This window comes from Phyllopteryx taeniolatus, chromosome 6 (genome assembly GCF_024500385.1).
Source record: "Phyllopteryx taeniolatus isolate TA_2022b chromosome 6, UOR_Ptae_1.2, whole genome shotgun sequence".
In the NCBI taxonomy this organism is placed as follows: domain Eukaryota; kingdom Metazoa; phylum Chordata; class Actinopteri; order Syngnathiformes; family Syngnathidae; genus Phyllopteryx; species Phyllopteryx taeniolatus.
Window position 1 is genome coordinate 21,833,978 of NC_084507.1, and position 13,945 is coordinate 21,847,922.

Below are 13,945 nucleotides of genomic sequence, written 5' to 3' on the forward strand. Positions count from 1 at the left end.
ATCAGGATTTAAGGCATGCTCAAACTGACTCACATGCTTGCACTGTGGAATGTTCATTCTAAATGTGTGTTGGAAAAGTAATGTTTCACAAACGTAATTAAGGAAAGTGCTACACGCTATGGCATATCTATCGGTAAAAGGTCTTTACGGGTAAGACGCGTAAGACCTTTTAAATGACACCATTTAGGATTTAAGGAATACTCAAACTGACTCGCATCATCAAATGTCTCGTTTTATATTTAAAAAATAGCATTTAACCCAAAAGAAATTAAGCGGCGAAAAGTGCTCCAAGATATTGCATGTGTATGCTCTGTTTTAAGACCCTTAAGACCCTTGATATGTCATAAGGGAGAACTTAGTGTAATGGTTGAAATGACTCATTGCTCATATGGTGGAATGATTCAGTCTTTCGAATTGTGTCAAAAATGGATAACGAGCTTTTTTTTCTGGTAAAGATAAGTTGAGATGAGCAGATGAATTTGTTACATTCTATTTCATTACGTTGTTCCTGTATGTTTTTGTAAAGTACTGTATTATAGAGTGCAATGTTTCTCGTTAGAAAACACGACACAAAGAATTGTCGGTGTTTTTTGGGCCGCTGGAACAGATTAACGGTGTTTCCATACATTTCAAAGGAGACAAAAAGATTTTGAGTGTTTTGAGTTAAATTAACACTACACATTTGAACAGCACTACGGAATGCTCATCTCACGATATAGGACTGACAGTGATTGCCAATCCAGCCTAATTTTTTCATCATGTGACGATGTCATCTGATTGTGATGCCATAGGCCCCGCCTTTCTTCTGTTTTCCACGGTTTGCAGGCACAGAGGCCAGCTGTGAGAACGAAGGCGAGGTCCTGCACATCCCCAACATCACCGACAACCCCTGCATCACCTGTGTCTGTCTGGTAAGACCATCTTCCTCCTCCTCCTCCTCCTCTCATTGACGTTTGTCGAGTTGATTATTGATCTGCGAGCTTGTCCCTTATCGGGCCTCGTGACAGGACTTTGTCTTGTTGAGTGTTTGCGTTGCTCCTAACGCGATTGCGCAAACACGAGTCAATAACAGGATGCTAATGTGTCAGGATGCAAATGTACTGCGAGTGTCAGGCTGCCTCTTCATTTGGGACGTGAAGTTGACAGTAGCAGGCCGTGCATTCGTTACCTGGACCTTCAGTGGCGATTTACCAGACTTAATCCATGTTCTGATATTTGGCAAAACGGGTAAAAGCGTTTCCTCCTGGTTCGGGTGGAATGGCGAAGGGGGCCGTGGCAAAGCACCCGTAGCAACTTTCAATGTCTACCATGTTGTTTTTTAACACGAAAAGTCACCACAGAGCCACCAAAAGATGACAATATTCTATGTTTAGGCTTCGTTTTGTGTTTACATACAAAAGAAATAAATAAATGATATGCTTGTATTTAACCAGCCATAAAGTTCAGCTTCAAACACTCATATCATCAATCCTAGTTAAGCTCATTAGCGTAGCATACACGGGAAGTCAGCGAACCCGTTTTCCGCATTGCTCCTGTGACGTTCATATAGCGGATAAGAGAAACCATCAATGCTATGCAAATATATAACACAATATACTGTAACAGCACGCAACTAGAGAAGTTCAGAATCAATATTTATCTATTAACATGACAAAACCTTAAATATTTCAATAAAAATCTCATATTCATCAGAGACGCTGATTATTAATTGGAGTAATTAAGGTTTATTCCTCATCGAACAGTTTTGCTCTAACCAACCAATGAGAGGATGGAAAAATGTGAACGTCACTTTGGGCCAGCGCTCGGGCCCTGTGAGGACGAATTTGAAATGAGACAAATTGCTAATATAGTTACACGGGCCAGCGCGGCGGATTGCGAAGGCCCTGGTGGGCAGATTACGTTGGCATGGCGACACATTGAGGCTGAACTCTCGACAACAAGCCTAACATCTACTATCAAGCAGTGCGGCCAAGAGAAACACTAAAAAAACGAAGGGAGTAGACTGACTTTGTAACAATTTCAGAACAGAAATTAGAATTTAGGTTGCAAATGTTGGTGGGTGCCACCACTGGAAGGTGACCTTGAGTTTTTCTGGGTTTTTAAAGACAACACAGCCATTGGAGTGAGCGTTTGTTTAAAGTCAGGCTGGTACGACTCCTTTCAAGGAAAACGTGTGCTTACCCTAGTAAAAGCCACCCCACCACCACTCACACACATATTGACCACCTGTGAAGAAGATCATGTGAGCAAAGTAACAAAGTTCCCCTGCAGGCAGAATAGAATAGAATGCAGTTAAATGGAATAGAATAGAATAGATTATTTTACCATGATTTTTTACTACTTTTTCTGGGTTTTTTTCCAAATTTTTTTTCCTACGGTGTTTATTTTTCATTTTTATTTCTGTTGTTGCTATTTGTTGGGTTATTTTTGTCACTGTCTAAAAAAAAAAATCTTTATTGTTTTCAGTTTTTTTAAATTTGATTTCCTGTGCTTTTTCATTATTTTGTTTCTCCTTATTTCCTTGTTTTTTTCCACGATTATTTTTCATCAGTGCCAAGATTATAGTGAAGATAATTTGAATGCCTACAGTAGTGATGCTGTTGATTGTGCGGTCGAAGACCGTGCTTGCTGCCTTTGCCGCCAGCAACCTGTTTTTTTGTTTGCCGCCTTGGCGACAATTTGTTTTTGTTAGTTTTTATTGTTGTTGATCCGCAGACACTGTCCATGCAACCAATCCCTTCTTTCCTACCGCTTGGAGAATTCTAGTTTAATTCCATCTGTGAGTGACGGTGGATGTGTGATCGTAAGAGTTTGAATACTTTGAATACTTGTTCGTGAAAGAAAAAAAATAATGCTTTATTTGATTTTATTTTTTGCCTCTAACATAACAACACAGTATATTTGCAGAGTAATTCCTGAAATATTTGTTGTTGTTTTTTCCCCAGTCAGAAAAATAGAATAGAATACAATACAAAACAATACAAAGAACAATGAAAACAGGTTATAGTTAACAGTTAACAGGTTAAAGTGAAACATTTCCCATAATCCAACGTTTCCGCCAACGGGGCGGCTTTGTTGTCATGGTTATGGCAGCATTCTCGTTCTTATCAGGTTGGCATCAGTTAAAAGCCCACCTCAATGGATGTCACTCGTCAGCAGCCAATCACTGACCTTTCATCCAGACTTTAACCCGACCACCCCCAACCCCCGCCCAAAATCAGCGCGGTCCCCCACCGACCCCATTACACGATATGGACAAAAGTGTTGGGACGCACACACACACACAGGTCTTAATCAATCAATCAATCAATCAATCAATCAACCATAGGTTGGACTTTACTTCTTAATGTTAATCATTGATCTCATCAAGACACGGACAATTCCAACTCTGCGTTGTTTGGGCAACTTCTGTTTCTGTTTCAAGGACCGTACATAATAAGTCACGCTTGGAGGAGTTTGGTTTGGAAATAGAACAGAAATAGCGAGCAACATCAAGAATTCCCACGGACACGTGTCAACATCTTGTGGAAAGTCATCCAACAAGCACACAAAAATGATATACAGTATTTGGCCATCTAGTGCAATATTTGCAAATAGAAGTCCAATAGTTGGATTTTGGCACAGAAAAATGACACATCGGCCCTGGAACACTACATATTGTCACACACATGATATATTTGGAAACAAAAGTGCAATATTTGTTCAGAAAAATGCAATTGTTGATGATTTTCAAAATTCTTGTCACAGAAATGCTGTGCTAGGATTTTGGGGGTTTTAAAAAACGATCACCGATCCGATCACAAGATGGAGGAATGTCTATTTAAATGACCCAGACCCCCCATGTTGTCTTCACTTTTCTGTCCCAAAACATTTGCCCAAATATAATATTTCATTCCCATTTCATATCATGTACAGTAGGTGTCCCAATACTCTCATCCAATGTCCACATTTCCGTCATTTCCAAATGTTTCACTTTTTCGTTACCCTTCGCTTTCTGTCTGCGTCCTGATACTTTTGCCCACACTCCACATTTTCGTAGGAGAGGGGGCTGCTGGTGGATTGATCCTGAGTGTGTTCAAGTACTTCCACATCTGTCAGCCCCCTCCTCCCCCCCCCTTCACCCAAAGACATGCGGTGAGTCTCCTGTCGCCAGGCGGTCTGATGCATTTGGTGGGGGGGCAGGGGTGCGTGAGTGTGTGTGTGTGTAGGGGGGGGGGGGGAGGGGGCAGTGTTGTCACTCATATAAAAGGATGAAGGGGAGGGTTGGGGGGTCTCGGCCGACCAGGCTAATAGCTGGGACACACATACACACACACAGAGGGGCCATTGTACCACTGACAGATGGGTCGCCATTGCGGTCCGTTATCTGCTAAACCTCTTCATCCAGTCGTCTATCTCTCTGTCTGTCTGTCTGTCTGTCTGCCTCACCTTCATCACAGTCACGGTCAAGTGCTTTTCCAACCCGAAATATGGGAAGCATGGCGCCTGCTATTTTGAAGCCATTTTTCCCCATTAGAGGTCCACTAAATGATAATTTTGTTAATTAATCAATTAATCATTTTGAATAGGATTTTTACTGTATAGGCAATGTTTCAACTGTCACATGTTATTAAAAAGAAGTTATTCTTAATGTTAAATTAGCTTTTTTTTTTTTTAACAGTGGAAAGAATTCTCCATGTTGGAAATTATGGGAATTCTTATCGGGTACTTGATATTTTTAAGCAATTTCGTTGCCATAGGAAGTCATGGAACTAGAAAATAATCTGTTCCAATGTCAAACTGTCAAATTCCAATTATTTTACTATAGAGTTTTTTTTAACGTTTTATGTAACATTTTAACATTCTTTACTGTCATAGTAAAAAGTGTGTAAAAAAAAAAAAAAAAAAAACAGCTTGGGAAAACATGGGAAAGCCGCTTTTTCACAAATTTCTGTTGGAACAAAGGGAATTGTGAGAATTTATTTTTTGGGTACTGCACTTAATATTTTTATATTATAAAGCCATTTTGTTTATGTGTATGTTCCATATGTAAAACTGTTTATTTTAACCATGAAATAATTCATTCTATTTTGTATTACATTTTAATGTAATAATTTAGCTCGAATTAAACAACCAATTATCTTATTAAATTAAGTTTAAGAAAATGAAAAATTATTTTAACTAAATCAAAATGTGTATGTAAATACGTTAAATTAAATTAAAATGTGTATGCAAAATAAATACAATGTTTTTATATTAAAATAATAATTCATAGCGTTATTGTTTATAATTAATTTAATTTGATATAACTGACCAATTATGTAATAAAATAATTTCAATATTTTACAAATAGTTTGTATTTTATTATTTACAATAAATTTAAAAAACAATTATTAAATTATATAAACGAATACAAATAAATGAATAAATACATTACCGTGTTTTGGGATACAATTTTAAGAGGACTGAATGAATGCAACAAATATTACAGGACTCTTGATCACCCCTGCTAAAGACTGTAATGTTTTAATGAACATTTTTTGACATTCTAGTGTGTGTGAAATGACATCAGCATCGTGTGATGTTGAGCGCCCACGTTAAAAAAATGCCAACACATTAACGGTGTTTGAGATCGATGCAGGGTCGAAATTGGCTTGCCGTCGGTGTGATAACACAAACAGAAGCCGACGGACGGCGGAGAGGTCGCGCTCAGATGGATTAAAAAAACGGCTGATGAGGCGGAATCTCAGCGCTAGCTATCGCATTACACAGCAGTGACTGATGTTGAATCAATCACTCATTAGCGACTTTCAGTATGTGAATGGACGGCAAATAATTTTGGGGGAAAAGACGATTCCGGCATGTTTTGGGAGGAGATTATGTTGAGAATTTCATGAAATAATAGCAAATGAAGAAATGAGCACATACCTCGGGTCAAAGGTTTCCAATATGTGAATAATACATTGTTGCTTTTGCAATGTGTAAATGGGCAGCTCTGTTGCCTCTAATTTTGTGACTTAAGAAGCATATATGGTCAGAATTAGTTCTATCACACACACACACACACACACACACACACACACACACTTGGACAGGAAGAAAGGGGGGGTCCGTTTGGGGAATTCCTTAGCCTGAAGCTACTGTGGCTCTTGCACCGCTAAGGGGGGTCCTGACCTGTTTGTTTAGGAGGTGAAAGTTCACGGGCGGGTGGAAAGGGCGTGGGGGGGGGAGCAATACCTTGAGTGATTGGGGATGAAAGGAGAGGAGGAGAAAGTGATGCAAGAGAAGAAGAGAACGAGGAAAGACGGGAGTATAAAAAATGATGGGCAGAAACGATGGCCATTGTCTCCCCCTCGAGGCAGAAGAGCAAGACACAGCCAAGTCAAACTGCTACAAAATTAAAATAGAAGTACTGTACTGGAGATCTGTGTTTCTCAAACTTTTGCACCAAGTAGCACCTCAAAAACGCTCGTATTGATATAACACAGCCAACAAGGCCCAAACAAAAGGCAAAGAGCAGCATTCAGGAGGGATTCATAGAAATTAAAATTGAATCACACAAGTGAAAAAAACAGAAGCTAAAGATGTTGCCATTGAATGTCGACCATACCTAAATTCACATTCTGCTGTGATTTAATCGTAAATGGCAACAGGGCCGACCTTGGGCATAGGCGACATAGGCGGTCGCCTAGGGCGCCATCTGCTGGAGGGGCGCACTGCCAGCGCCCTCCTCCTCCTCCTCGGGAAAAATGTTTGAATAAAATCATAAAATAATTTGTGACGCCCACTGGGCCCCATTTTACGTTTCTGTCTTGAAAATAACAAATAAAAAATATAACGGTAACGTTATGTCAACATGTTTTTAAAATATGGTTTTGTGCCAAGAATATGTTTTAGCTAGCTCGCATGAACTAAAGTAAACATTAGCTTAACACACTGCTGTCGGGTGACCAGAGGTCCTCTTTTAGCCAGACATAAAAATGTGCCCGGACGAAATTTCAAACTGGTCAGCTATTCTCGAAGTACATATTTTCTCGTATTTTTGTACATATTTCTCAAAATCCTAAATATAATTAAAATGCAGATGCCAATGCTCTTACAAGCACCTCATTGCGAGAGACAAATTAAAGGAAAGACAATTCTTGAGGAACTGTCAAACTACTCAATGCAAAATTAAAATGAGACAAAAGGAAAATGTTTCTTGGTCATTGCGTAAAATCTTCCATCGCTGAATCAATCTCATTCCAGTTGGGAAGCGGCACTTATTTGCAATAACTTGACAACTAACTTTTAACATGGAAAACATAGATTCAAATGTCAAGAAATGCCCAATTAATATAATTACAAATGATAATGGCAAATACTCCCTCCTCTGGCTGATTGGTATACTGCTCGCTCTCTGTTGGGGTAAGGGCAAATTTATCGACGTCACCCCAGAGAACTCTGCAAACGTCAAAACGACCAAAAATGTCCAGAACACAGGAAAGAAGAAGAAAAAAAAGGGGGGGGGGGGTTGGAGGGGAGAATGACAGGTCAAGTTTTTGCAACTTTTGGTTTGTCCCATTAGCTGTCGTAACAGCCATGATTTGTTTGGCAGTAATGATAAAGTAATCAAATGAAGAAAATGTTCAATTTTATATTTTAATTTGTGTGGCAAGTTATCTTGTAAATTAAAGGCAATGTTAAAAACTATTGGTAGTCAACTTTTTTGAAAGCTTATTTAAATCATTGATGGAGGGGGGGGGGGCGCCATATAAAATCTCGCCTAGGGCGCCTCATTGGCTAGGGCCGGCCCTGAATAACAACACTTTACTATTGTCACAGACGTCCAAATTTGAATATCCCGTAAAACAATTAACATTTAACCGCTGCAGTCACTAAATGCAAGAGTGCCATGTGACCTATGTGTAATTTGATTGGTGTTTGAGATGTAATTCGATTACACGTGAGCCGCCGCTAGTTGACATTTCCCAAGGTTTGACTTTTACGTCTTCCAGTTTGCCATTTGTCACGTGTGTGACATTTAAACAAGCCGTATGTAATTCAATGTAATCATAGTGTGTAGTGTGTGTGTGTGTGTGTGTGGTAGTGGTCATTGGGGGGCTGTTGCGGTGGCAGGGGGGGGGTCGGCGGCAGACAGCCATTCAGCGGAGCAGCCTCAGTGTCGCGGTATGTCGAGTGTTTATAAGGCGTTATGACCCGTCGTCACCTTTGACCTGTAGACAAGGAACCCCATGGAGGGGTGACGGGGGTCAACAGGGGGGCTATAGTAGGTGGGTGGGGGCTCAGGTCACATGCACTAACACCACTTTGTGCCATCAGTAGTTGATGGGAGCGAGGCAAGGACTTGACCTTGGACAAGCTTGGTCACATGTTGTAAACTACATTAAATGTACAGTGAATGTACTTTATCGCAGGGGATACGTTCCAGACCCAATCGTTATTGGGGAAAATCCGTGATATTTTTTTTTAATATATATATTTGTACCCCTCCCACACACTTTCGAAACATTTTATCTTAATAGAACACATTTTTTTTAATGAAATACTCCTTGCTAGAGGTAAAGTGTACCTGCTTTGAGGTGCCATTCGAGTAAAGTGGAAAAAAATATGCACCAACTGAGGTATTGTGATGCCCTCGCATGTGGGCAAGGAGAGCCACATTCGCTGATGCACTTTTATGGTTTTTTTGTTTGTTTTTACGGGACAATTAAACGCACAATGGGAAACACTCGCCAGCACTTGCTGTAGGCCACAACTCACGCCCAGACGCTCGCACGCAGACTAACCGACTCAGCTCCTGACATCACTCACTTGGCCACGCCCCTTAAAGGCATCCACAAATCAGTCAATCAAAACTGTATTTATATGGCACTTTTCATGCATGTGAAACGCATGTACATAAAAAAGGAACAAAACTAAGCAAATGTTCGACGCATACACACGCACGCACATGCTATTGTATATGTACGCAGGACTATAAAATGCCAGAGAATTAAAAGAAATGAATAAGTAAAATCAGGAAAATCTTTTTTAGCTCTTTGTTGTCAGGAAATAGCAGTTTATAAAACAAAGTAAGATAAATAAAAGCAAATATGTAAATACTACAATATGTACAGTAATTAGGTCTACACTTTATAAAATAATTGTTTTCTTTTACATTCTTTTTAATATATTTTTATACAATGCAGTCGTATTTTTCTTTCTTAAACTCCACAACAACAACAAACATTTTGGTGGAGCTGGAACCGATTAATGGCATTTGAATGGAGCAAATTGATTTTAGATGAGAGTTCAGTTACCAGTGTATTTTAGCAGTCCAGAACATCTGCCTCGACGTCATGTGTCCGTTCTCGATTCAGCCGGCCTCCTTTCATGTGTGCTGCCGGGACGCAGCAAAGAAAACAAAATAAAGATTATCGAGCACAAACCGCATGACAGAAAAGCAACAATAAAAGCAACTGTGAAACTGAAACGCATTAGGATTCTGTTCTGTCTGGAGATATAGGCAGTGACAATAACAGATGCTTCTGGACAGCTGTGACAAATCGCAATTCGTTATATTTAGTATTGAATAACATCACAGACATTTGAAAACTGTCCCAAACCTCGACTGGTTTTTATCACCGGCGACCTGAATGAGGATAATGCTACAGAAAATGGATGCATTGTATTTTGTCCATGGAAGTTTGAGATTTACCTAAAATGTGAATTGTGTTACAGTTAAAAATATACATTTTGTAGTAAACCCATGCGATGTTTTTTTGTAATCCAGTTATTCAATTCATTCTTTCAGCCCTAAAAGCCGAGGATTAAAAACTGAAGGTATGGTGCAGTCTGTTGCCCCCTAATTGTGGAATCTTATTTTCATTACTTTCAATTGGATCTGATTTGTTTTCTTTTTCTCGTGTTAACAGAGAAATGTAAAATTTTGCGTTCCTGTATTGTGAGTCATCTTTGTGAAAAGTGCTATATAAATCAAACCTACTGACTTACTTTCTTGGAACTCATTTTAGATACAAATTCATCCAAAAATATTTACAAATTTTCATTCAGTCATTTCATAGTCAGTGTAAGTGAACATACCAAACTTGAGTGAAAACGACTTATTTCCACATAAAATGCAATAAAAACAATACACGGTCAATTAAAATAGTTGGGGCCGTCAAGTCTGAACCGCCATATAATGTGGGATTACTGTATTATTTATTACAGATGATGTGTGACCACAAAGTGAAGTCATGTTGCATTTTGGCCCTTCAAAAGTGACTCAAACGCTAACATCTTCCTGATACTTTAGCATTTAGCATCAGACGCTCCATGTTCATTGTTTCCTAACAGTAACATTTAAAGTTATTTGGCTGAGATTTTGTCATTTATGACATTCTTGAATCAAAGAGTTGACAGATTGGTAACTGTAATTCACCAGTTTACCAACAGTGGTGAGTGTAACTCCAATCTGGTGTCAGAATTACACATCAACATTGTGTTTTTTCGAAAAATACATCATGGTTTAAAATACTGTATCTGCATTTCCTCTGTAAATTGTGACCAACTTAAAGTCATGGCACCCATAACAAATGTTACAGGACTCTTGAGAATGCAACGCAAGCATGCTTGCGTGTAACGGGATGACCATCCGGCAGTCCCAGTAGTATTATTAGAATCCAAATTGTGTTTAAATGTGGTGAAGGGAGTTCATCCTTCATTTGGGAATCATGCAAATTGTTCCGGATGAACTGTGTACGTTTCGGAAAGTGATGTGAGTGAAGTGAGGCTCGTGTTGATGTTGATGATTCATTGTGATGACCTCATGACTTGGAATAGTAATAATAATAATAAAACAATGATAATCTCCTCTGTTGTGTCATCTCATTTTAACCTTAAAATGTTGTTTTGACTAAAGAGCAAAACAGCGCAATGACCAAGGTCCTCCTCTTCTTTCTCCTTCGCCTCCTCTGCGGCCGACAGGAGGGCAAGGCCGACTGCAAGCAGGAGAAATGTCCGCCCGTGTCTGAAGATTGCGCCCTGGTGGTCAAACAAAGCGGCGCATGCTGCGAGAGGTGTAAAGGTAAGACAGTATTTTTTAATGTTTAATACAGAGCTTCGATTGGTGTGTATTTAAACATTTTTAACCAACCGCCCCCCCCCCCCCTCCCCCACCCACCCCCTCACAATTCATGCAGTAATATTAGTCATTTTCTGCAAAGGATAAAGACGATATGTCTCTGAGTATTGTTATATTGCCTGTTGCTTCACCGTTTGTGTTCAAATATCCGTAGCTTAAAGGGTAATAACAACACAATTGATATTCGTTAGCCTGTCTATGGAGTTTTGCATTGTTTGTTAGCATTAAGCTAAGTTGACTATATTTAATTTGTTTTGTGCTTTCAGCCTTGTCAGCGTGGCTGGTGCTTTTTCATTGAATGGTGGGGCAGTTATTGTTTTGCCCTATAACCTCTGCCGAGCAACAAGTGGCTTGGCATATTACACTGCTCCGTCAGCCAGATTGTTTTATTTGGTGACTTAATCGCACCTTAAAAATACCTTAGGGATCAACAGTTTAACTTGAAGGCCACAGACTACTTGATTTATTATTATCTTAAATTCTTCTTTTGTTTTATGTGGTAGTGTGGCTGTGTATTCATCTGAACTGCATGTCACATAGAAACGTGTAAGTTTTAATTCTGGTTTTAACCTTTCTAAACCCACACTTCTCATTCTGCCCACCTCCACCCTTTTTTTTTTTTAACTAACATTCGGGCCATGTCAATTGTCATTTTTAGTATATACCGCAGACCACCAAAAATTGGACGGCGGGCCGCAAATAGCCCCAGGGCCATAGATTGGACATCCCTGATTTACAGTAGCTTTTTTTTTCTTTTTTAATAAACATACTTTGAAAATGGAAAGAAAATGGTAGTAGATGCAGTCGCCACATGGTCCGTCCATCATGTTAGCGAGTCCTGAGTTGATGAAGCTGATCCGAGGTCCTCAGGGAAGTTTGGCTTTCAAACGTCACGTGATTCCCCTCAGTACTGGCTCGGGATGAGCACTCTTTTGGTTGGGTTTTCGGACCCAGTAAAGCTGATCAATACTCGTGTTCAGGTTTCAATGCAGCATTGATCTCAGTCCATTTACTGTAAATGGCATGAAATGAATAGGCTATTAATTTAGTGCTGAATGGACAAGCCACAAAGTCTGAGCGTGTGTACGTGTGTGTATTTCGTACTCGTTGGGAACACGATAACTTTCAATTTTTACATTTTCTGAAATAGTGAGGACTTTTAAAATACACATTGAAAGGTTAATCACAGGGTTAATTAAGTTCTTCTTTTGTTTGCATTATCCTGCTAACTTGTAGCATTATCTAGAGAATAATGTGTAAAATATTAGGCACGCCTGTATGATATGAACAGTTTTAGAAATTTTGTTTAACCGTCAAATTGGTCAAATTTACACATTTTAAAGTTTAAAATGCTACAGAATTAATGTTTAAGATTTATTTTAAAAAACAGGATTAGGTTGGCCTTGTTCTTTGATTCTCTTTACCATACAATATTTGCTCTATATATTTTGACAGTATTTTTGATACTTTTATTTCAGCTGTTTTTCAATATTTACTAAATTGATTCAAATATAAACGTTTGTTTTTGCTGTTGTTTTACCCATGAACATTTTTGTAAATCTTTTTTACAAATTTTTGAACATCTCTTATTGTCTTTCCAAAACTTTGTGTCTTTCCCATTCTACAGATACGCATTGACCCAATACAAAGTCACTTAAACTCTGTATACAACATTCTCGTCACTGTCCTCGGCAGTGATTTTTGAGCCACATTTCTGAAAATGATTGTTTCGACGGTGACATCCTGTTATTGATATTTGAAATCCAAACACGTTGTTGTCTTCTTAGGTTGCATGTTGGACGGACGAGCCTACAACAGCTCAGTTACCTGGACCAGCGTCACCAAGCCCTGCATGACCCGGCGCTGTCAGGTGTGTGTGAAGAAAAAAATATATATAGATGGATAGATGTTGTGAGAGGATGACAAGGGTCACATGTATTAAACATTTTGATCTAAACCGTTTACGTCGTGGTTGTGACAGGAAGGCGTCATCACCGAAGCACAGGTGCAATGTGTGGTCCACTGCAAGAACCCCAAGATCCATCCCAAAAAGTGCTGCCCTACATGCCCCAGTGAGTAATGCCTCCACCCAAGTCAAATTGTCAAAAGAAAGACAAGTAGCCATCTTGAGAACTTGTTGTAATCCCGTGGTCTCCTTCTGTCAGGCTGCATTTTCGAGGGTCGTCTGTACAAAGAGAAGGAAGAGTTCAGTCCTGAAGGCAAACCCTGCATCAAGTGTACTTGCACAGTGAGTATCCGAAATCATGAGGTGGGATTCACAGAAACACACATCAGGGGGGTCGTCGGTTTACGACGATCCTGACTTACCAGCAGTGAGCAATGAGCTGCAAATGTTTTTCATACACATATTTACAGTGAATCCTTGCTGTTTGTGGGGTTTACGGACACTCGACACATTCACAGAAGGACTATGCGTTGTTGTTTTCATGTATTGTAAACTAGGGAAGGCGGGGAGATTATTTAAAGAAAAGAAAGAAAAAACTTCGGCTAAATTATCACCTACCTATCTCTCCCTCAGCAAGCTCTCAAAGACCCGGCTTCGGTTGTGACTCGTGAACACGCGTGCAGCGGGCTCAGCTACTGAGCATCCTTCCGCGTCCCTTGACCTCCAGCTAGGCTCTCGCCAGCGGGCGTGACTTTTCTGCATTCCACATCGGTGACACCAGCCCCCGCCAGCTGGGCTTTCTGCTCACTCACCTTACTGTTATTGTCATCTGATTAGTGGAAAGCGTCTTTGAGTGTCTTGAGAAGCGCTATACAAGTTGAATGTATTATTTTTATTATGAAATAAAACGCTTTAACAATCCCATTAGAGAC

The 13,945-nt window shown here is 39.6% G+C and overlaps 1 protein-coding gene across 3 annotated transcripts in view; it reads left to right on the top strand.

The window, feature by feature from the left end:
- bmper (BMP binding endothelial regulator) overlaps positions 1–13,945 on the top strand; it is a 36,610-nt gene that overhangs the window by 6,098 nt on the left and 16,567 nt on the right. For 2 of the 3 annotated variants that reach the window (XM_061776792.1, XM_061776793.1), the window contains 5 exons: positions 826–911; positions 10,951–11,050; positions 12,895–12,977; positions 13,089–13,179; positions 13,273–13,355. In XM_061776792.1, the coding sequence (XP_061632776.1) occupies positions 826–911; positions 10,951–11,050; positions 12,895–12,977; positions 13,089–13,179; positions 13,273–13,355 (443 nt within the window). Of the gene's footprint in view, positions 1–825; positions 912–10,885; positions 11,051–12,894; positions 12,978–13,088; positions 13,180–13,272; positions 13,356–13,945 lie in introns of all 3 variants that reach the window. The other variant, XM_061776794.1, reaches the window with a different exon arrangement.